Source organism: Theobroma cacao, chromosome 9 (assembly GCF_000208745.1).
Source record: "Theobroma cacao cultivar B97-61/B2 chromosome 9, Criollo_cocoa_genome_V2, whole genome shotgun sequence".
NCBI classification, from domain to species: Eukaryota; Viridiplantae; Streptophyta; class Magnoliopsida; order Malvales; family Malvaceae; genus Theobroma; species Theobroma cacao.
The window spans coordinates 34373172-34397066 of NC_030858.1; the positions used below are offsets into that span (position 1 = coordinate 34373172).

The 23895-nt window shown below is 35.2% G+C and overlaps 2 protein-coding genes across 2 annotated transcripts; one reads left to right on the forward strand and one right to left on the reverse strand.

Annotated features, from left to right (window-relative positions):
* LOC18590350 (alcohol-forming fatty acyl-CoA reductase) lies at positions 11992-14849 on the forward strand. Its single transcript, XM_018127040.1, has 10 exons — positions 11992-12200; positions 12290-12393; positions 12569-12771; positions 12876-12976; positions 13160-13352; positions 13487-13648; positions 13727-13808; positions 13947-14219; positions 14459-14586; positions 14687-14849. The coding sequence occupies exons 1-10, from the start codon at positions 12122-12124 to the stop codon at positions 14841-14843; spliced, it is 1482 nt and encodes a 493-aa protein (XP_017982529.1). The 5' UTR covers positions 11992-12121; the 3' UTR covers positions 14844-14849.
* On the reverse strand, positions 17986-22044 carry LOC18590353 (proteinaceous RNase P 2). Its single transcript, XM_007015806.2, has 6 exons — positions 21022-22044; positions 19837-19938; positions 19547-19722; positions 19174-19294; positions 18701-18769; positions 17986-18563 (listed from the first exon to the last, which is right to left on the reverse strand). Exons 1-6 carry the CDS (start codon positions 21955-21957, stop codon positions 18267-18269), a joined length of 1701 nt encoding a protein of 566 aa, XP_007015868.2. The 5' UTR covers positions 21958-22044; the 3' UTR covers positions 17986-18266.

Below are 23895 nucleotides of genomic sequence, written 5' to 3' on the forward strand. Positions count from 1 at the left end.
CTCAATTAAATGTCAAATGAAAACTTTTTATTGAAAATATTTTCGGAAACCACCCATCATATTAGTAGGATCTGGGGATACTCTCTCTCTTAGAGATTTATTCAAAAAAATTTACCTTCACAAGCTTATCAAGAAAATCTTATCATCAGGGTAATCATTTACGGATAAAAACATTTTCATGTAATGCAAACCCTAGTATAAGTAAAAACTTTTTATTAAGAACATTTTTCGAGCTCTCCTATTATACTGGTGATATTCGAAGATACTCTTTCATCTAGGAAATTTTTCAAGTGAACTTGCCTTTTGCAAGCTTCTCGAAAAGTCTCATAATTGGAGCCTCAACTTGGGTACAGAATAGATCTAAATAGATGCAATGATAGATAAATAACGTGCTGGTGATGTGTAATAAATTTCTAAATTTATGTCTTTTATACCATATATTTGGTATTGTTATTATTAAAATTTTTTCATTTTATTAATATCCTTTTATTAATGTTTAAAAAAAACATTTTATTGAATTAAAATATTAGAACTTAAGATAAATACCTTCTCATCATACTGATGGAGTTTCAATCGAATCCCTCACCTAAGTAAATTAACCCAAGATTGCGACTTTTCACCTCCTCAGTAAAAATTCCATCTTCTGTATAATCCAAATAATATGTTTTATATTATTATATATTTTATTTTCAAAAACATAAATATTATATATATTTTAAAGCTTGAATATTTTATATTTCTATTGTAAGTCAACAATATTCCCTATTTTTATTAACTAGTTTAAAATATTATTTGAATTAAGAAATTTTGAGACTTAGAAACTAAAGCCCGCCCATCATATCGGTGGAGCTTTAGTTATGTCTCTCACTTAAGAAAACCCGGAATTGAGACTTCTTGCATCCTAGGTAAAAATTCTATTTTTGACATAAACCAAATAATATATTTTTGTACTATTGTATACCTTATTATTTCTTAGAACATAAATATTTTATATTTTATTATTATCTTTTTAAGATATGAATATTTTATGTCTCTACTCTAAGCTAACCATTTTCTATATATTTTTATTTACTAATTTAAGATATTTCTTGGATTAATAAATTTGAAGCTTAAAACTAAAACCCTCTCATCATTGTCGTGGAGTTTTAATCGAATCTCTTAAGAAAATTAATCCAAGATTACGACTTTTTGCATTCCAGATAAAAATTCTATCATCAATATAATCTAAGCATCCATCTTGTATAATATTTTATTTTTGTAATCATTCATTCTACATTTTCACCTTTTAGACTACTAGAATTTTATTTTAATTTTTTATTTTTGTCATGCATATGCATATGTATATATATTATTCTCATACATATATATTTTTAAAAAAGAAATATTAATCACACTAAAAAGCTAATGCATATTGAATGTAAAGGCTTAATACAAACTAAACTCTAAAGCAAATGACCCAACATCATACTACAAACAGCATAGCCCGATTAAGGTCCAACCCACAAAACATGATACAACTCAAACTAAAAAGTCCAAGGTCCATGCCTAGCTTAGGCTCAGAATAGCCCATGGCATCGTTGCTTCTTCTTTAACGTGGGCTTAGATCAACCCGTTTCTCAAGCTTTCCAGGCCCAAAATGCAGCGTCTGGCACAATGAAGAGGAGGCCTTGCTTGCACCAAGAAATGGCGCCATTTGAGCCTTCTTAGTTTCCTAACAAAACAACGCCGTTTAAGCTTGAATCCTAGCAATAAAAATTATGTTTTTCTTCTTTTTAGTGATGTCAATAAGTAAAGTACTCGCTAATTTTGAGATACCCAAATTCAAACTCTATTAAGTTTTAGAGTACCTGAATCCTATAACTGCTCAGATATTTTAAAATTTACTATCTTAATCTGATAATTACTCAAATCTATTTAAAAATCAGATTATGTTAAAAAAATTTATTTAATTTTTCATAGGTACCCAATTACCTGAACCCGTATCCATATACAATTAAATTATATGTCACTATTCACATTCATATTCCATATAATTCACTAATGATTAAATATATAAAAGCAAACAAACAATAATTATATTCTAATCTCACAACCTCTCTTTAGGTACATATCTTATAAGTTTATATAAATAAAGGTATATATATTTATAATTAATAATTTTATAAGTTATCTAATAAGTTCACAAACTCTGGTAAATATGTTTATGTTAAAAGTATATATATAATAGTAAATATATTCCTTATTTAACACACTATATAACGTATATATATTAAAAGACATTACAAGTTGATCAATAATCATACTTTCATGAATTAATTTAATTAACTCTATAGGTTTGTCCTTAATTAGATAAAATTTAAAAAAATAAGTTGCACAACTATTTTAATCTTACAGTCTAATTTTAAGTATATATATTATTATAAGTTTACATAAAATATATATATATTATAACTAATAATTTTATAAATTATAATTTTTATAAATTACAAAATAGAAAGTAAATATATCTATATTAAAAATATATATATAATAGTAATTATATTCCGTATAATATGATACGATAGTTGAGAGGTTTTTTGCAGTTAAGCATGGAGGAAGTGGAGCAGTTATAGATAACAAGCAATCAGGGTTTCAGGGCACAAGGATTCTTGGTCAATTTGAGCTGATAAGGTGGAGAACTTTCCATAAGATTTTCATTTATAATCTGGTGAAAGGTTTATCTTGGGTTAGTATCAAATCAGTGTTCGACCAATTTGGTGTGATAGTGAATGTTTTCATTCCTCGTGGTATTCGAAATAATAATTTAACTTATGCTTTTGTTCGATTCCGTTATGAAAGAGAACAGTCCTTGGCAATCCGACATGGTGATTGTATGATAATCTCTGGCAGAAGGATAGTGGCTAGAAAGGCTTTTGAGGCGGGTAGAACAAAGCGCGAGTCACATCCTGATCAGAGAAATCATAAGCCTCCTGTTCATCATACTTTTAAGGATGCTCTAGAGGAAAAAATAAAAGAGAAAAAGAAAAAAAAATTCGCCACTAGGGAGTTTTGCCCTCTTAGGAGGCAATATTTGCTTGCTCTCCTTGTAGTGTACTGATAATCTCTTTGTTATTGGGCGATCAACCATGTTGTTTTTTATTGTGTCTTGATCCTTCATGTTTTTGTGTTGGGTTCTTTTCATTAGGGGGAAGGGGAGGTGGATGCATGGGGCAAGGTTGAATGTGATTGCTGTTATCTTCTTTTGCTTCTTGAGGTTGGTTTGAGTCAAGGACTGAAGGATTGTGGGACTAGGGGGCTTTTGTGGTCTCAGTGGGGGGTTTTGGCAAGGAAGTGTCTCTGTCGTCTCTGATCCTCTACTTGTCGAACTTGGAGGGTGGGTAAAGGAAAGGTGATCATAGGTTTTGTGATGGGGTTTGGTTGACAAGGCTGCGGTTGCACTTTGGAGTTTGATGGATGATTCTTAAGTACAGCGTTCAAGATGAGCTGATGGAAAACTTTCTTTTTCTTCTGTTCGTTTCTCTGTCAAGGTCAAGGTGGTTTTCGTTCTGCTGTTTGCTTTGCGTTTTTGGGTTGAGGTTTGGCTTTGTGTGGTGCTCGGTTGTTGGAAGTGCAGGACGCACTCTCTCTGCTCTGTGGATCTTCTGAAGGCTCGGGAAGGGTTGCAACTCTGTCTACCTCTCCTTGCTGTTTTGAGATTTAGGTTGGATTGGGTCATGTGTGATGATATGAAGCTGATTGCTCTCTAACTAATTGCGATTTCTAGTTGTCAAGTTCAGGTTGTTTTGTAAGTACTAGGATCCTTTGTTGGCCGTTGTCACTCTGTGGACAGGGGCTTTCTTGTTTCGTCTTTGCTGTCAAAGGTTTTACTGAGCAGCTTCTTTTGTAAATCGTACAGGGTAACCAAGAGGACTCTTCTACCAGTTTGGGTGCTAGACTTGTTATGGCATCTTGCTTTTGATTCAATAAAATTCATTTTTTTTAAAAAAATTAATTCTAGAATGGTAGATAGGGTCCAAAATTCTCAAATGGAGGAAGTCAATAACGTAGTAGGTGATGGCATACAAAAGGATGCAGAGGCTGTATGGTCCGTCAAAGAAAGTCTTGGTATTGAATTTATTAATGCTTAGGAGGATGTTTTGAAAGAAGTGGCAGCTTTGGAGGAAAAGGAACAAAAAGCTTTGAATTAATGGTTCGTTGGATTGGAGTGTGGATTTTATTTTTGATGAAAGCTATTACATGGAATGTTAGAGGGATGCGCATGGGGGAAAAGAAAAAAGCTCTTAGAAGGTTAATTAAATCTGAGAATCCTCACATTATACTTTTACAGGAAACAAAATTTAAAAAATGTACTCAGAATTTGTACATATTCATATGGCTCAGAGATCGGATTAAGGGAGTCAGTGTGCAATCAGAGATCAATCCGGGGGTTTAATGTTGATTTGGTGTGATGAACTTTTTGTTGGGAAAGAGAAGGTCTTGGATACACATTTTATTCTTATAACTGGTACTATTGAAGGGCAAACCAAAAAATGTGGTTTCTTGAATATATATGCTTTTAATGACGAGAATGAGTGAACTTTGCTTTAACTCATAAAATTAATTGTCGTAATATTTGCTGGTGTGTGGCTGGTGATTTTAACATTGTTTGATATGAGGAGGAAAAGGTGGGGAAGCGTGATGTCTCTCGTTTTGCAAGTGTTTTTAATAATTTCATTCAGGAGGTGGCTTTGGTTAATCTTCCTATGTTAGGTGGTAATTTTACGTGGTATAGTCGAAAGGGAGGAGACAACGCTTTGCATATTCGACAGATTCTTAATTGATGCAGAGCGGTTGAATTGTTATGAGCATATGGTTTAGAAATGCTTGTCTAGTTCTATATCAAAGACATTGAAATGAAATTAAACATATATCTCGATATTTCAAAAGAACAATGGACATGAGTTTATTTTACTCAAATGTATGAAAAATTAAACTTAATTAGTTATACAGATGCAAAATATTTATCTAAACTACACAAGAATTGATCCTAGACAAATTTTGATAATTCATGAGGCAAGTCATAAATGTGTCTAGTTAAAATCTGTAACTCAAAATATTTGAGAAATATGTGTCTTGTCAACTGATAAGAAAATTCTAACAATATTATATGAGGATAATATTGCTTGTATAACACAGTTAAAGTTAAAGGAAGGATACATTAAAGATGATAGAACAAAACACATTTCGTTAAAATTCTTTTTCATTCATAATCTCTAAGAAAAGGGTTATTTTAGTGCTCAACAAATTTGTTCAAGTGACAGTCTAGCAGATTTGCTCACTAAAGCCCTTCCAACTGCAACATTTAAAAAGTTAATACAAAAGATCGAAATGATTCATTTTAAAGATCTCAATAATACAGTCATCAAGAGAGTAAAATAACTCTTTTCCTTCATAAAGGTTTTTTTCACTAAGTTTTTTTTTATAAGGTTTTTAATAAGATAATATTTCAAAATCACATTCTTGAAAAGAATTATGTACTCTTTTTCCTTCCCTTGAATTTTTTTCTATAAAGTTTTTTTCTAGTAAGGTTTTAACGAGGCATATTCTTAATACAATGGATATTCAAAGAGAGTGCTATGAATATTTTTGTGAATATCCATTTATTTTATGTATTTCTAAATTTGGATGTAAATTAAATTGGATTAAAGTTAAAATTTAATCTATCTATCTAATCCCTTAGTATTATTTTCATCTTGTAAATTCTATCTAAATAAAATGTTATTAGCCTAGGCCCTTCATTTCATTTGTAAATACACATTTAAATAAAATCTCCTTATTCTCTTTAAATGCTTTCTCTATAATTGTTCTTTTAAATTATATTTATATCCGTATATTAAAAATTTTGGAGACATCATACCTTGATTAAATTATTTTGGGGATATACCTTGATTGTTGACGAATATCAAGAAAGAATGAGAGAAATATGAGAATGTCAAGGAAAAATTCTCATTACAGTAAGGACAAATATAGAGCTTTTTGTACTAGAGAGAAACATAAATGTAAGTCTAACTAAGTAGAAATTATCTAACTAGCTAACATCTAAAAAGCCTAGTAAAATACTAACTCTTTATTCATTTTTTTGCAAAAAAAAAAAGTAAAAATATTAATCGAAGATGGAGTCTTAGTGGTTTTTTCTTTCTTTCTATGTTTTTTTCCTTTTGCAAAAAATTTTACATTAATTATTTTTGCATTTGAGTATTGCCAAGTAGGTTAATTATCATCCTTAGTGTTCCCTTACAAAAAAAAAACACACAAATTTTCAACGAAGGAATGATTAACAATTAAAAAAGAGATTAGTTCTTTAGAGATAAATACTTTTGAAAAGTAAAGAGAATTTATTTAGAAACTCAAACATACAAGATCAACATAACATTTTTTTTAGATCAATGTTAGTTTTTTATTCATCCAAAGAAAGCATGGAAAATTACCTGTAAAATACCGGACAAGTGGCAAAGGGAAAGTAGCAAAACAAAGCACAGCAAAAATTTAGAAAATAACAAAATTAAAAGAAGTCATGCTGATATAAAGCTCATTAATTGTGCAAATTAAACTGAAGATTGCACAAATCGTGATTGAACAACTTCTTTGATTGAAGCTGAAACTGAAGAAGGCACCATAACATCATTCATAGGCGAGTGCATTTCCACAGTCCATATGGCAGTTCTTGTGAACGGATCTCCCACAAAGAATTTTCGTACTCGACGAGGCCTCCGCCAAGGTTGTCCGCTATCCCCGTTTCTTTTTAATTTGGTTACGGAAAGTTTTAGCTGTTTGATGAAAGAAGCTGAAAGGAAAGGTCTCCTTAATGGCATTTTGGTCGGGAGGAATGGACTTACGGTCTCCCATCTCCAATTTGCAGACGATACAATGATTTTCTGTTATCCAGACCCGGTGCAGCTAAGCAACATCAAAAGGGTTCTTAAAGTTTTCCAGTCAATATCTGGCCTAAAGATCAACTTCACCAAAAGCAGCCTTATGGGAATCGATATGGAGCTAGGGAGTATGGAGGAGTGGGCTAAACTGATCGGATGCAGAAAAGAATCATTACCTGTAACCTATTTGGGGTTACCTCTAGGTGCTAATCACAGATCACTGCAGGTATGGAGGCCGGTCATCCAAAAAGTGCATAATCGATTAGTGGATGGCAATCAAAGTTGCTATCCATGGGAGGAAGGATCACTCTCATGAGGTCAGTGCTGTCCAATTTACCCACCTATCACATGTCCATCTTTCCCATGCCTATAGGAGTGAGTCATGAGATTGAAAAAATTCAGCATAGATTCCTTTGGGGTGGAAACGAAAACAAAAAAAGGATTCATTACGTAGGGTGGGATAAAGTTTGTAAGTCGACTAAAGAAGGGGGGCTTGGAATCATAGACCTACAGACAAAAAATAGAGCTTTGCTAACCAAGTGGATATGGAGGTACGAAAGAGAAAGAGAGAGCCTATGGAGGAATGTGGTGAGTGAAAAAAATGAAGAGAACACAAAGTGTCTACTTCCTCAGGTGCTGATAGGAAAGAGAGTATCTTCAGTGTGGAGAAATATCATAAAACCCCTTACCCCCTCTAACTCGTTTTTCATGCAAGTATAACCTTTTTTTGGCTTGGCGCTTGGTGATGGAGAAAATATCCGGTTCTGGGTGGACCAATGGACCGAAAATGGTTGTCTCAAGGAAATGTATCCAAGAATTTACTCCTTGGCAAAAAACAAATGTGGAGTTGTCAAAGAGTTCAGACAATGGGAAAACGGGAATTAGGAATGGAATGTGAAGCTTAGGAGAAACATTTTCGGATGGGAACAAGAGCAGTACAATTCTTTCATCAAGACAATCAGTGAGTTTTTTCTTTGTAATGACATAAGGGATGAACTTGTATGGAAGAAAACAATGAATGGTACTTTCTCAGTCAAATCTTACTGTCAAATGAATGGGGTCCAAAGAGAAATTACACGAAATGGGTTTTAGGGGGTATAGCTTCGTACAAAACGGAAGTATTGGTCTGGCAACTCTTACACAGAAAAGCAGCAGTCAAAGGTAAGTTAGTGAAGAGAGGAATTATCAACAATGCTGATGGCCTGTGCCTATTGTGTAATGAGTCAATGGAAACGGTGGATCACTTATTTGTTGGGTGTATAAAAGTGACAAGTCTATGGTATGATTAGTGTAATGAATGGGGTGTTGCTTGGGTCATGCCGGCAAGTTTCAAAGAGTTGATGGTCATATGGAACAACATCAAGCTGACGCCTAACTATGACAAAATCTGGAATACTGCAATCTTTGCCATCACTTGGACTGTATGGATCGGTAGAAACGAGGTGGTTTTTCACAATAAAGCATGGGATAAAGAACTCATATGGGAGCTCATCAAATTAAGAGTGGCAATGTGGGTCAAAGCCAAATGGAACAACAATGCTAATTCAATTACTGACATGTTCAGGTGCCCTGCAGTGGGCTTTAATCAACAAAGGGAAGAGAATACAAGATCCCCTACAACATGGGAGAGATCGAGAGTAGGTACGGTAAAGTTCAATGTCGATGGTGCTGCCAATGGATGCCCGAGCGAAGCGGGAATTGGTGGCCTTCTTAGGAATGAAAATGGAGAGGTCCCTATCAAGTTTTCCAAAGCTGTTGGTTGGGGTGACTCAAACACGGCAGAATATTTGGGCATTAGGGAAGCCTTTATCTTGTACTTAAATTCAATATGGGCTAACAATTACTCACTGCTGATTGAGAGTGATTCCCCAAATGCTATTAGGTGGATTAATGAACCCCCCAAAACACCTTGGAAGTTGAGAAAATGGATGCTGCACATTGAAATTCTTAAAAAAAGAGTGAATGACTAGAGGATAAGACATACGTTGAGGGAAGGAAATAAGGAAGCTGATCTCCTTGCTAAGGAGGGAGTGGGCAGAGAAATTGACCTTGTCAAAATATACCAACCCCGGTAACTTTTGGTTCGCCTTCTAGGTAGGGGTCTCCCTGTGCTTCTCGCCGGTGAAGGTTAAAAATTTTACGTTCTTGTTTTGTGCATCTATCTGCCTGTATCCTTAACTATGGGTGATTCTCTTATGATTGCTTATGGTCTATAGCACTTAACGTTTGAAACTTTTATCTCCATTGTTTGTGGGCTATTGGTGTTGTAACGTGCGGGTCCAAGAACCCGACTGCCAGACGCAGACAAAAATTAAAATCGTTTAGGAGTCGCCACCAATCTTTTTTTTATCTAGGTGTGATTGGTCACCTATTAACCGATTCTTAATCGACGAAGTCCTAAATTAATTTTAGGTCCGTCGAAAGAACGAAAAACTGATCCACGTTTTTAGAGATGGGATCGGGAGTGCGGTTACGCACGGAGAAGGGTTAGCACCTCCGTGGCGCCCGTTCCACGAACGGTACCNTGGATAAGCCCAAAATGACAAGCCCAAATCAAGGAAGATGGATTACCTTTCTGGGCTTGGATTAGCCCAACTCGGTGGCCAGCAAGAGCCCAAGTCCACTACACCCGGTCTGCCTTTTGAAGCCCACAAGGCAGAACTCAAAACGCACCGTTTGGTGCCTGTGGAATCGCTCAAAACGACGCCGTTTGGCCTGGACCTTCCAACTTCTGCTACCCCACTGAAACGACACCGTTTTGCTCTCCTTCCTCTGGGTATAAAAATCTCTTTTTAGCTTTTTTTATTCATTTTCAAACTTCATTTTCTCTCTCTAATCGGCCACTCTCTGCCTTCTCTCTAGAAACCCTTTCCTCTTCCCTCCGACGCCGACGTACTACCCCTTTTGCTTCCCTCCGACCGGCAGCCCAGATGCTCCTATCTCTTTCTCTCGAAGCCCTCTTCCCTTCCGATCGACGGATCTGGCACCCCCTGCCTCGGTCGGTGGTGACCCAAACGGGTTTAGGCTTTCCCCTGCCGATGACCGGCACCCCAAAGATCTACCCTCCCTTCACAGCTCACCGATCTCTCTCACTCAAACCAGACCGAATCCCCCGTTGAAACCCTGATTGGATTTTTTGGCTCTCCCCCTTTTTTTGATTTTTTATTATTATTTTTTGTGTGGCTAGGTAGCTTCTGCTGATGAATTTTTTTTATCTTCGATTTTTTGTTGTGATCCCCCTTTTAAATCTTGCAGGTAGTCCTTAAAAAGCCGAGTTATCCAAAAATTTGGACAACCTGACGATGGGGTTTTGGCACCAGGGAGTTGGTGGCCAGAACCCCATCATGTGTGGTGGTTGGGGTACACCCAGCCATCCTTTTTTTTTTATATTATTTTATATTTTAGTTTATTTTATTATAATTTAAATTATTATTTTTTTTTTTTTTAAGTATCTACAGTTGGCGAATTGCTTATGATGATGAGCAGAATTAATGGACGTTTCTGGGGGTGAGATGTGCTACTGACGATGAGGTGGGGCCTGGATGAGGCTGACTTTCCTTTCCATTGCAGTGAGGATTTGTGGCCTCAGAAGAGGAAGCTTTATGATGGTTGGTCTAATGGCTTAAAGTATCTCATTTGTTCTGGTTCCTGAATCATATTTCTAGCCTCCCTGGTACTGGTTTGAGTAGGAATATCTTGTATATTTTGTGTGAATTCTGATAGGTTCTGGTTTTTAGTTTTTTGATCCATGGCTGTGAATGGGTGTATTGGGAAAGTATACCCTGCTGGGCATGGGCATACTAACCAATATTCTTTTTGTCCTTTGTTTTTGGAAGCCCGTCGTGGATACTGTAAAAGGGGAAGCTCTCTTCCCATTCTTATCAATGAAATCTCCATTTGCTTTTCAAAAAAAAAAAATAACATCATGCATAGGGTGACAAAGAAATAAATGCAAGCCCGCAAACATCAAAACCTCCTCAAATATGTTATTACACCAAAACCAAACCCTCAACACAAAGTTTAAACGCGAAAGCATGCATGTTGTAAGAAAAGAAGAAATTGAGTAGTACCTCACCAATCTAATTAATGTTTCAACAACTTTAAACGCGAAAGCATGCATGCTGTAAGAAAAGAAGAAATTGAGTAGTACCTCACCAATCTAATTAATGTTTCAACAACTTTCTTTTTTTTTTTTAAAGGCATGTGATTTCATTTCATAAAACCCTGTACATTTCTTTCAAGGCAAAGATAGTCAAGTTGCCTATACAAAAAGAGGGCGTCAGCATAACCTTCCTTCCATAAAAGCCATTACCTCCCACCAATCTTTGCCAGCGCATTAGCCACGTGAATGCTTCTTTCTCTATTAGATTGAGGAGTTGTATAAAGATTTTTCCTGTTTAGGAAAGTACAATCAATTAAAAGAATTGGAGATGATATCTCTACGCTGCTTTGATTTGTACGTCAACTAAGATCGTGTGGAGATCAGTCCGTGTACGTTATTTATGCCTTGGGACAGGCAGTTTATATCTACCCGAATTATGTAAATTGTTTGTTTTTTTTTTTTGTGTTTCAAATTTTACGTAAAATTGAAGACTCAAACAGATTCAATCTTTTCTTTTTCTTTTATTTGATTTTGGATAAGGAAATTTGAACCAAATGCATTGATTGAACATTTTACTAATTATTCAATTATAAAGGCAGGATTTTACCATACATGTATATATAGTCAAAGAAGAATATGAGACTTTGTTTCGACCCAAGATGATGGACAGAAAACTTAGAGAGCAATTTAAATAGCCATTAACGCAGCAAAATTCAATCCTTGTATTCCGAGAGAACCAAAAAAAAAATTCTCAACCATATATAGAGCCCAATGAATTTCTTAAAATCTCTCCACAACCTGCAAGACCTGATTTTCCCCTACCAGAGCCATATAATATTAAAAAAATATTTTGGAGAGATATATAGGTTGGAAAGGAACTTGATCGGGATAGGCAAAGCCACACTCGATCTGGATACCAAATCTATTATTTTAAATGAACTTGATCGAAGAGATTTTTTGTGCAAAGGAAATTAAACAGATGATTTGCATGTGCTACTATTTTATAGTAGTGTAAAGCAATATAAATGGGGCAACCTGAATATGAATATATGTATCAATAAAAGGTAAGTGCAATAACCTGGAAAGTGGCAACCGAAGTGTAATACCAATGGAATCGGGAAGTGTCCTCCAGTTTCTTGACAACAAGTCCATTTTTGTCATTGGTGCTACTGGGTTTTTGGCAAAGAGTAAGAAAAATAACCTCTTGTTCCCTGTCCTTCTCTTCGTAAAATTAATCAAGCTTTGATGATGTGATTGTTTCTGTGAAATATTGCAGTTTTTGTGGAGAAAATACTGAGGGTTCAACCAAATGTGAAGAAGCTTTATCTTCTTTTAAGAGCAGAAGACTCTAAATCTGCTACACAACGCTTCCATAATGAGGTTTGTAACTATACAAATATATGTATATGACTTTACTCACTGCAGCCGAAATTCGTTTTTTGGTGCAATTAAACTTTTTTGCTTCTTTTAGCTGAGTTAATTTCTTATAATTCATCCAGAAAAATTGAAGTTATTATTATGCCTAATTTTGGGATTATTATACTTTTGTTTGCAGATCATAGGGAAGGAATTGTTTAAAGTCTTGAAGGAAAAATGGGGCAACAATTTTAATTCCTTCATATCAGAAAAAATTGCTGTTGTGCCTGGGGATATCTCTCACGAGGATTTGGGTTTGAAAAACTCCAAATTGGAAAAAGAGTTGCGGAGGGAAGTAGATGTTGTGGTCAACTCAGCTGCAACAACCAATTTTGATGAAAGGTCTATATGTATATATATTATAAATCAAATTTTTTTAGTAGATTTTATGGAAATTAATACTGATTAATCTGTTTCTTTTGATGATAAATTTTCTCTTAATGCAGATATGATGTGGCGCTTGGCCTCAACGTACTGGGAGCTAAACATGTTTTAGATTTCGCCAAGAAATGTGCCAAACTAAAGGTGTTTGTCCATGTATCCACAGGTTACTGAAGACAATAATTTCCCTCTTCCTTTGATTTCCACTTAATACATTTATTTTATTTAATTATATATCTATGGATGCATTCATGAAATTAATAGTCGTTTTTTTGTGATTAGCTAGTGATAAACTAATAATTTTCAACTTAATGATTGGTAAAATTATATATCTTGTTTTAATTTACAGCTTATGTGGCTGGAGAAAAGTCAGGGCTCATACTAGAAAGCTCATTCAGCATGGGAAAAACACTTAATGGTGTGTCTGGCTTAGACATTAATGTTGAGATGAAAGTGGCAGAGGAAGAACTGAAACAACTCCAGGCGCAGCGAGCTTCAGAAAAGGAAATTACTCTTGTCATGAAAGATTTGGGCGCTGAAAGGTCTGTGAAAATATAACCTTGAACATGCTTGCAGCATATATAGATATATTTTATTGTCTTAATTGAATTTTTTTTCTTTACTGAAAGAATATGACTTTAAATAGAAAATGAAATGAAATTTATTTTTATTATAGGGCAAGACTTTTTGGATGGCCAAACACATATGTATTTACAAAGGCAATGGGAGAGATGCTTGTAGGGAACTTCAAAGGTGATTTGCCTCTTGTCATCGTGCGCCCTACCATTGTTACCAGTACTTTCAAAGAACCTTTTCCGGGTTGGATTGAAGGCCTGAGGTAACTACATCGAAAATAAAAAGTACGTAGATGTCATCGTTATTTAAAAGTTCTTTAATTGGCTTCTTCTTGCTGCAGAACTATTGACAGCGTAATTGTTGGTCTGGGTAAAGGGAAAATAACCTGTTTTCTTGGGAATCCTAAGGTGACGGTTGATTTGGTGAGTTAATTTGAGTTAAACGAAATTATAATATAGGTTAAACCAATTCTTTTTTTGTAAAAATTGTATATAAATATATTCATGAAATTTTATTTTTCCTTTGGTCATAATCTTGAGTTTTTATTTAAAACCTTGCAGATACCAGCAGACATGGTTATAAATGCCATGATCGTTACCATGATGATGGCTCATGCAAATCAATCTTGTGATGATGCTATTTACCATGTTGGTTCGTCGTTGAGAAATCCTATGAATTCCTTGAATGTTCATAATTTTTCCCACCATTATTTCACCAAGAATCCATTGATTGATAGAAATGGAAAGCCAATTAAAACTCCCAAACTATTAATTTTGAGCACCATGAGCAGATTCAGGCTGTACATGAAGATTCGTTATTCGCTGCCATTAAAGGTTTGTCATCATAAAATAATTAAACGGGCCGTTTTGGTGTGTGATAATTAAAAACTTCTTTTCGAGAATGAGGAGAGAGAAAGAAGGGAGAGAAGAGGGAGGGAAAAAGAAAGAAAAAATACTCACAAATCCCATTACCGTAATAATATTTTCCAACCTCAAACTAAATGGTCTCAAATTGTTTATTTACCTCTTTCCTTTCTCTATTACCTTACTCTTATCTTATTTTTACTTTGAAGGGATTGTATTTGCTGAGCAAACTTTGCCCTCGATATTTTACGAATGTTTATAATATCAATGATCATAAAATCAAATCAGTGATGAGATTAGCAGAACTTTACAGGCCTTATGTGTTCTTCAAGGGCATGTAAGTATCTATTACTATTTTGTTATATGGATTTAGCAAGTTATAGTCTTTAACCATAACCTTTTGAGCTCTTACTTTTTTTTTTTTTTTCTCTCAACAGCTTTGATGACATAAATTTAGAAAGGCTGCGAATGGTTGCCAAAGAGAGCGGAATGGATTTAGAAGTATTTAACTTTGATCCAAGGTTTATTGAATGGGAAGAATATTTTATGAAGATTCACATTCCTGGCCTGACGAGGCATGTAATCAGATGTTAAAAGACGTTCTAGACAACATATATTGTTCGAAATAATTTAAAGTTTATGATGAAAATAATTATTTGAATTAAATAAAATTAATTTGATTTTAAATTTTAATTTTGGATTAGATATATCTTTGAGCTTATTTAAACTGAAATTGTTTGAGCTTATTTTTACATGAATTTAAAATTTAGTGCAATAAAATTTTGAATCATATAAACTTTGGCAGCTCAAAATGAATTCAAGTTCATGAAATATAAAAAAATATTATGACAGGAAGAAGAAGAAGAAAAGAGAGAAAGCTGGACAGCCATGGCAACCAACCATTCTCTTTTCCCCATGTTGCCACCCCATTTTCAGCTCCATTTTATCCCTGTCACCACTAGTCCAAATTTATCAAAATTCCCTAACTTCAAAGTTGGCCGCACCTCCACAACCCCAAAATTCAGCAAGCTCAATCTCTTTCTCGTACACCCAAAATCAGTGCTGACATATGCAGCAACCCTCCTAAAGCCAAATTTCTATATTCTAAATTTTTCTCCTATAAAATTCATTTCCCATTATAAACTTCCCATGCAAAAATTCACAACAGGAGAAAGGCAGCAAGATTCAAAAAAATTTTCAAAAAAGAAATTTCAAAAAATACCCACTGCCCACAAATCCAAAAAAAAAAAACAACTACCTATGAAAATGTGAATTGTATTCACGGTGTGTATATTAGTGAATACTAATTACAAGCAATCAAGATCTTAAAATTCGGCTAGTCAACCCTGTAAATAAGTTATGTGAAAGAAAAGTATTTTAGGAGAATAATCTATCATCTATACAAGAATCAATTATATGCAAATAAGAGATCCCTAAAATAATTCTTCTTTCAATTCTCCTTTACTCTCCTTCAAGTTGGAGCATTAAGATTGGAAATGTCCAACTTGTCCAACAAAGCTTGAAACCGCTCTCAACCAAGAGCCTTGGTGAATATGTCTACTAGTTGATATTGAGATGAAATCAATCAAGGTAATAAAATTTTGAACTGAATATGTTGTCGAATGAAATAACAATATATTTTAATATGCTTGATGCACTCATGAAAAACTAGATTAGCTACTATTTGCAAGGCTGCTTGATTGTCACAAAATAAGGAAACTGGATTTGGATGTGATACTCCCAAACCAAAGAGTAGTCCAAAAATCCAAACAATCTCATTTGCAGTGGTCGCCATTGCCCTGGACTCTGCCTTAGCTGTGGAATGAGAAACTATAGACTATTTCTTTGACGCCAAGAAATGGGTGAAGACTCCAAAAACACTATATAGCCAATGGTGGATCTACAACTCATGAGACACCCAACACAATCTGCATCACAATAAGCCCACAAGGACAAAGAACTGTTGGAGGGAAGTAAAATGTCTTGTCCGGACGCATTTTTGAGATATCGAAGAATTTATATGGGGGCATCAAAGTGTCGTTGTCTTGGCTTGTCAATAAATTGACTCAAGATGTGCACTACGTTAACTAATATCTAGACGTGTGATCATGAGATAAAGTAATTTACCAATGAGACGGCTAAATTATCCGGGATCATCACAAAATTGTCCTGAATCAAGATCAAGTTTATGTTGTTAATCCATGGGTGAAGGAAACGATTTGCAACCTATGAGACCACACCCTGTTAAAATGTCAAGAACATATTTTCATTGACTTAATGCAATGCCAACAATAAGAACGTACCACATCAATTCTTAGAAAATATTTGAGTTTGTCAAGATCTTTAATATGAAAATTGGTATCCAAATATTGTTTTAACCAAGAAATTTAGCTGAATCAGTCCCGATGACAATCACGTCATCAACATAAATAAGTATAGCAATAAAAGATCCTAAATAGGTAAATGTAAATAATGACTGTTCAGATGGAGATTGAATAAAACCCGCTGCAAGTAAAGATTGGGTAAACTTTTGATACTAGTTACGGGAAGCTTGATGGAACCCAAAAAGAGATTTCTGAAGACAACAAACGCGATGCTCCCTCTGTTTGGAAAAACCTTGAGGAATCTTCATGCAGATTTCCTCTTCAAGATCGCCATGCAAAAAGGCATTGTTGACATCAAACTGATGGAGTTCCCAATTGCCCACTGAAGCAACAATAAGAAGGCACCATACCGTAACTAATTTGGCAAATAGAGCAAACGTTTCATGAAAATCTACTCCCTCAATTTGGGTGTATCCTTTAGCCACAAGTCACACTTTATGTCTCTTTACAATGCCATTTGGGTTGAATTTGACTTTGAATATTCATTTGGAATCAATAGCACATTTTCCAAGCGGTAATAGCACAAGTATCCAAGTATGATTGGCTTCCAAAGTGGAGATCTCCTTGGCCATGGCATCCCTCCTAGGCTCATCGACTGAAGAGATGGTCGCTGAGAAGGTAGTGTAAGTCTTAGAAAATTTGAAATAAGAAATATTGTGAGAAAGAAGATATACTGTCGAGTTGACCGAAGGATGGGAAGAGTGCGAAATAGAGGAACCAAAGAGATTATTGGACACTTGTCTTATGCGTTTAGAAGTCACAGCAAGAGGCTCAATTGTGGGAGGACCGAACTGCTCAGTGCTGATAGGTGAAGGAGAAGACTCTAAGGCTGGTGATGGCAGCCTAATAAATTCTGGCACTAGATCCAAGTGTGTCTGATCTTGAGATGTAGACAACCCAAGGGGCAGAGGCCCAGCATGCATTGGTTCAAAAGGTTGTACACTGCTGGGCTGAGTCCATCTAATAGTTGCATCGCCGGTTTTAACTGGTCTAGTGGACGAGTTACTAATATGGGCCTGTTCAACATGAGTGCCGCTGGTCTGGGTTGGCCCAATAGGTACATGGCTAGTTGCTGTATACTCATGATTAATAGAGCTAAAAGTAATTTGCATGTCTGTTTATGTTGTTTGTGTACAAGTCAGTGGCAAATTCTGATTATGTTTGTAATGTACTAAGGAATACTGTTATTACTATTTATTTAATTTATCTATGAATTATGATGAAACAATATTAGATAGTTTCAAATGCTATAACATATCAAGTATACATTGACACAAACTAAGCAAAACCTATCCCGATCGAAGTTGATCTTAGTAAATGAAGAAGGAAAGCATCTATATCGTAGGGCCTAGTGATATGAAATTTCCTTTATAAGATGGCACGTAAGACTGCAAAATCGATCTTAATTATTCTTTTTGACCTTCTTCCTCGAAATAACTCAGAGAAATACAACGTAACTGGTGTACGCTACAACACTGGTGTTACAAGGGATGGATGTCCTAGCTCCGTATAGAAAATTGGAGCCAAAATTAGATTATTCCGATTGGCTGAAAACAATGCAGGTGCAAAACGACTATGGGCTTGAAACAGGCAGCTTCAGCTTGCCATTTATAAATAGCACTAACCGTGTGAATTATGGGGATCTCTCTTTCCTTTTACCCGTAATAGATGGGGTTTCAGCATAGGACATTTGAAAGAAATCCTGACTAGCTTGATTTCTATTGTCACTTGGGAGTATCTCAAAATCACCTGTGTTCGACATCTCTGACTTGCAGCAGGGACCATTACCATTTTCACAAGTTTCTATATTGGAAGCAGTTTTACCTAGATCTTCACAAGCACCTGGCCTGGTAATGCAGAGCCAAGTTCTAGCAGACTCCTCATTGCCGTCACATACAATGGGGACATGCCATGATCCTTTTTCTGATTCCTGAAACACAGATACATATCTTTATATTCCAACGAAAAATATAAGAGTTTATAAACAAGTTGTCAGACAATGGCTAAATCATAACAGTCAAGTAGAACATGCCACCAAATGAAACTACAACAGCAAAAAACAGATACCTGAATGACAACAGAATATGACGGTGGCATCTGAAGTTTCAGAATTCCTTTGGGAAAAGTATATCGAACCTGCAAATACAACAGAAGTTAATTTTACGAAGTCATGCATTACAATCCACGTTCCAAGACAGAATTTGGCCATTGTTCCAGCTAAGCAGAACATAGGTGAAACAATACTTAATAAGAAAATTATCATGTTTTATACTGTGCCATAGACTAGCTGAACCTAGTAGCGAAGTTGCAAGATTCAGTGTGTTACACATGATACTATCATGTGATAAAGTGGCTTTCTGATGCAATACATGATGTAGAGAAATAAAATAATAATGTAAAAATCATGATGTTAAATCTTGCCAAATCCAATTTTTACCACATCTATCAGAACAGGAAAGGTTAACAACAATTAATATGACAGCACACTAAAGAAAGAACAATGATGTTACAAGTCACTTAGATTTTCGGGCAGCATGAACCTGGTGCCTTTCTTTCCACTTGAGAAAGAAGCTGCTTCCTAAGAGTTCAAAAATGTGATCCCGCATTTCATCATTTGTCACAAGCAGACATCTAAGTTTTACAGCAGCATAGAGCCAATACCTGTATTTTAGCAGAATTTTTCGTCATGCTCAAATTAACAGCAATTAGCAATTGAGAAACAGGAAAATCCTTCATGAATTTATGCATGAAGACTAACTCCTGGTGAAGCTAATATATTCGCTCCAATGCTAGATTTTGTAGTGCAAGAAAGATGTGCTGACTGAAGCTAGATACCATATTGAATCGGCTTAAACATTACAACAAAATCAAAGAAATAAAGTATCAAATTTGAGTTGTTCTCGTTATTCTTACCAGTCATCATTGGAACCATGAGGTGTTGTATAAAGAAAACCATTATTCATCCATTCTTCAACCAGCTTTCTGTAGGAAGGATTTTCCAGGAGAGCTCGTACACGTTTATTATGCAGGATGATGAGTGGCCATTTATTCCCACTTCTACCATACATTTCTTTTATGACAGCATCAAGCTGCTCGATTGCAATTTTTATAGAACAAACAACCATTAGTAATAGTAAAAGGGAGACAGAAGAGACAGAGCAATAGAAGAGCAAAGGAAACAAGCCAATTGTTGGATATAAAACCTGAAGAATACTGAATCCACCCTCTGCAAAATTTTGTTGGTAGAGCCCAATATTTGCTCCATCTACTATGGCTTCATAATCAGCATTTTGTTCCAACCACTCCTTTATGAATGATATAAATGAATCAAGTAAAGGGAAAAGAAAAACATTAAGAAATGGAATATCGTGATATCAAGATATCATTTTACCATGTCAATATCATGATGTTTTGACATTTTATAATTCTTTAAGTGAAGATAAGTTATAGGTCCACTACTGTTCTGATTGTAACCTTTTCTTGTTTTTTCTCTACATTAGATAATAGCGAAAGCAACCGATCACAGCATGCAGGAAAATTGCCACTGCAAGAGACCTTTCTAACAAATTAAGAGAAAGTAAAGGAAACAATAGTTCCTGCAAGGTTTTCCTAAGAGCTGATGCTAATCTATATAAATTTTTATTGTCTAAAGAAATTTTAGTCATCTCACATCATATTGGTCCTAACTCACCAAAAAGCCTAAAACATTAAATCACCATAAGGGATGCAAAGGTAGGTTTCTTTCAACTCCACCAGCCTGGAAATAGAGAGAATGGGTATGGATTGTGGACATTCTTGAACCCAAAATCCATGTATCCAAACAAATGCATCACAAGTTATTCATAATCCTACAAGTCATAATAAGTACAAACACCAGAATCACAAAAGTTATATCAATAGAAACACAATTAAATTGTAACAAGCAAATTAATCAAAATATCCAACTTCTTTGCAACAGGGGCAACAAAGGTCTAAACTTGCAACCCTCTTTCTGAGATATCTTTCACTCAATACATTCAATCAATAAGTACAAACAACAGCATCACAAGTAATTAATAATCCTACAAATCATAATAATTACAAACACCAGAACTACAAAAGTTATATCAATAGACACATAAGTAAAGAAAATAGACTGAGCAAAAAAATGTAAAGCAAATTAATCAAAATTCAAACTTTTTGCAACAGGGACAACAAATGTCTAAACTTGCAACTGTTTCTGAGATGCCTTTCATTCAATACATTCAATCAACCATAACATACATAATAAAAATACAAAAAATAAAAATAAACCAAAACAGAACATTGCATAATTTAATCAAATCATTACTACACTCGATGAAGCCAGTCCAAACCAAATAAAGCAATTTGCAAAAAATCTTCCTCACCTGAAACTCCCTAAAGTTAGCCTTAACTTCCCTCTCCATAGCCAACCCTGCAACTGACTGCGCAAACTTCTCAGTCTCCACATCATCAATATCAACACAACCCAACCGCTCTCCACAACAACAACACCGCCCATTCGGCTCCACCTTCCCTTTCCTCACCACCCACTTCCCTTTCCCAATCCACCCCAAACCATGCCAACCCCCACCATTCCTCAAAACCGCCTCTTTCACAAAACTCACCTCATATGTCGCTCCCTCAAAACCAACCTCACTTCCTTCCCTAGAAAACCAATCCTCCAAAACCTTTCCCGTCTCCTCACTAACCCACCTTACACCCCTTCTCAACTTCTGCAAATACTCATAAACTCCCTCCCCTCTCCCTGTCTCCGCACTTAATTTCAATAAAGCAGCAATCTGAGGCTCCTCCAAGCTCAATCCCATCTTATTTATATCCGCCTCAACTTCATAAGCCTTCTCAGCTTCCAACTTCTGGCAAAAACAAAACAATGCAGGCTCATAAGTACGAAGCCGCGGCAAAACCCGATAATCACCCAACTTTTTAATCATTTCAAAAGCGTAATCGCCATCACCTTTCGCCGCCGCTAAACGGGCAATGGCAGTAATGGAAGCTTCATTAGGGTGGATATTTAAGGTTATCATATGGTCAAAAACTCGAAACCCATACGTTAAAGCGAGGCTTTTGGACTCTGGGTCGGTGGAAATAGTGGAGCAAAGGTAAAGGAGGGTGTTGAAATGGTGCTGGTTGAGGCGAGTTTTGTTGGAAATAGCTGACTCGTAAAGAGAAATTGCGGCTTCGAGGTCTTTGGATTTAGAGCAAGAATTGAGCTCATAGAGGAAATTGGCTTCAGGATTTTTGTGGTTTTTCTTTCTCTTGGTTGAATTTGTGGGGTTTCCTTTATGGCTTGGGGTAGCCATGGATAGAGGTTTTCCAGAGATAAACCCTAGAGATTCCCAAATCAGAAGAAGGAAAAACCCTACCTTACATTGATTGCTGGGGTTGCATGGGAAGCTGGTGTTAACTACATATAGGTTTGGGCTGGGCTTTAAGCAATCCTTTGGTAACATTATTGAGCCATACAGCAAGAGCAGGCTACTCCTAAATATGCCACTCACTTTGGTAATCGCTCTGCAAATAGGTTGTCATTAAAAAGAAAAGGAGCTTGGGGTTTTAGAATCTGGTAAAGGATCATTTCTTGGGTCGGCCAACCAATGACGTCAGGTTGGTGTAGCCCAATGGGCTACGAAAGAAGATAGTGGGCTCACACCCAGGTCTATTAATAGGGCCTTGGTCAGCATTTTACAAGTTTATTTGATTTTCATAATTTTGCTTACTTTTCTTGCCACATATTCATATTTTGAATTCAAAATATATTTGTATAAGATGATTGAGAAATACCTTTATTTATAAATCATGGACTCATCACTTCTCTTATGCCACGTCCTTGTTCTACTAGCTCTTTTACTAATAAATTAAAGAGACTTATTTACATCAATAAAAAGTTAAATAAATTTTAATACTATTTATCATGGGTTCATATTTTTAACGAAAAAGATATATCTATTAAATAGAAAAAAAATTATAAACTCAAAATCCATCTCATCTCATCTCATCTCATCTCTAATTAACGTAAAATCTCTAATTGTTGATTTTGTTAAATTTGCTAAAGCTTCTAACATATACTAATTACCTAATTATTGTTATTCATTGATCGCATAAGCTTCAAATGGTTTTTGACTACTTAATGGTCTTTGGTTTTGGTCTAAGGTATCTACCTTAATCAATGAAGAAAATCTAGAAACACTTGCTTAGTTTCACTTTTAACTGAACGTCATAGTAATGGTCAAAAATGAGAAAAGCACAGCATGTGCGAAATATGTTTTTATCAAAATGTTGAGAAGTTGTCCACAGCCTTCTTCATCACCGCCGAAGCCAATTTTCAAAAGGCCAAAAGGTAGAATGGCACATCAAATTCTGCTCAAATACATAGGTGACCCACCAGCTAGAGTTAAAAAAGATAGTGTCAATTTTATCAAATTAAACGGCGCTAATCGTTGATAAATAAATTAAATAGCCTGTGATCAGAAATTGTGAAAGTCAACAGATACCACTGCATAATGCCTGTTCCCATTGGTTAGAACACGTTTTGAACTATTTCCTTTGGATTTTTTTTTTTTTTACGAGATTATGGAAACCTCCAAATGTATTTAAAGACGGCTTCTTTGAATTAGTTAAGTGGGCTTAGCGACTGTTAATATTCCTTATAATACTTAAAAATGCTTATAATTTGATCCAGTCTGATTCACCGGTCTATGAACAAACCTGACTTGTTGAATATTTTATTGATTTGAAAAAATAAAAGGAACTCGTCAAATAATTTTTAAATCATAACTTAACTTAAATTTTACACACTATTTTTTTTCTTTGTTATGTTATATCACTGTAAAAGTTGTTATTCTTTAAAAATAGATTTAAAAACAAAAAATAAAAAACGTAAGAGAAAATTGAAAAATAAAAGTAGTTTATTTTTTCATACTTTTGTGGCAATTTAAAAATTGATAATGAATATTTTTATAATATTATAATATTATAAGAAAGCGCGTAAATGTTGCTGTACAAATGGAGGCATTATTCAAGCAATTTTGTGGATGGTGAAATTGACAGCCGAAGAAGACAGGATTCAAGCATTAATTTCTTGGACCACAAAATGGTTGCATTTGCACCCCCAATCTTTCAACGCAACGAAAATGGTGCTGTCACCGCCTCCATTTCTACCGCACGGCTTCTGCCTTGTTTAAAACGTGCACAACATGTTCAAAAATCAATAATTAAATGATAACATCTCATTTTCATCG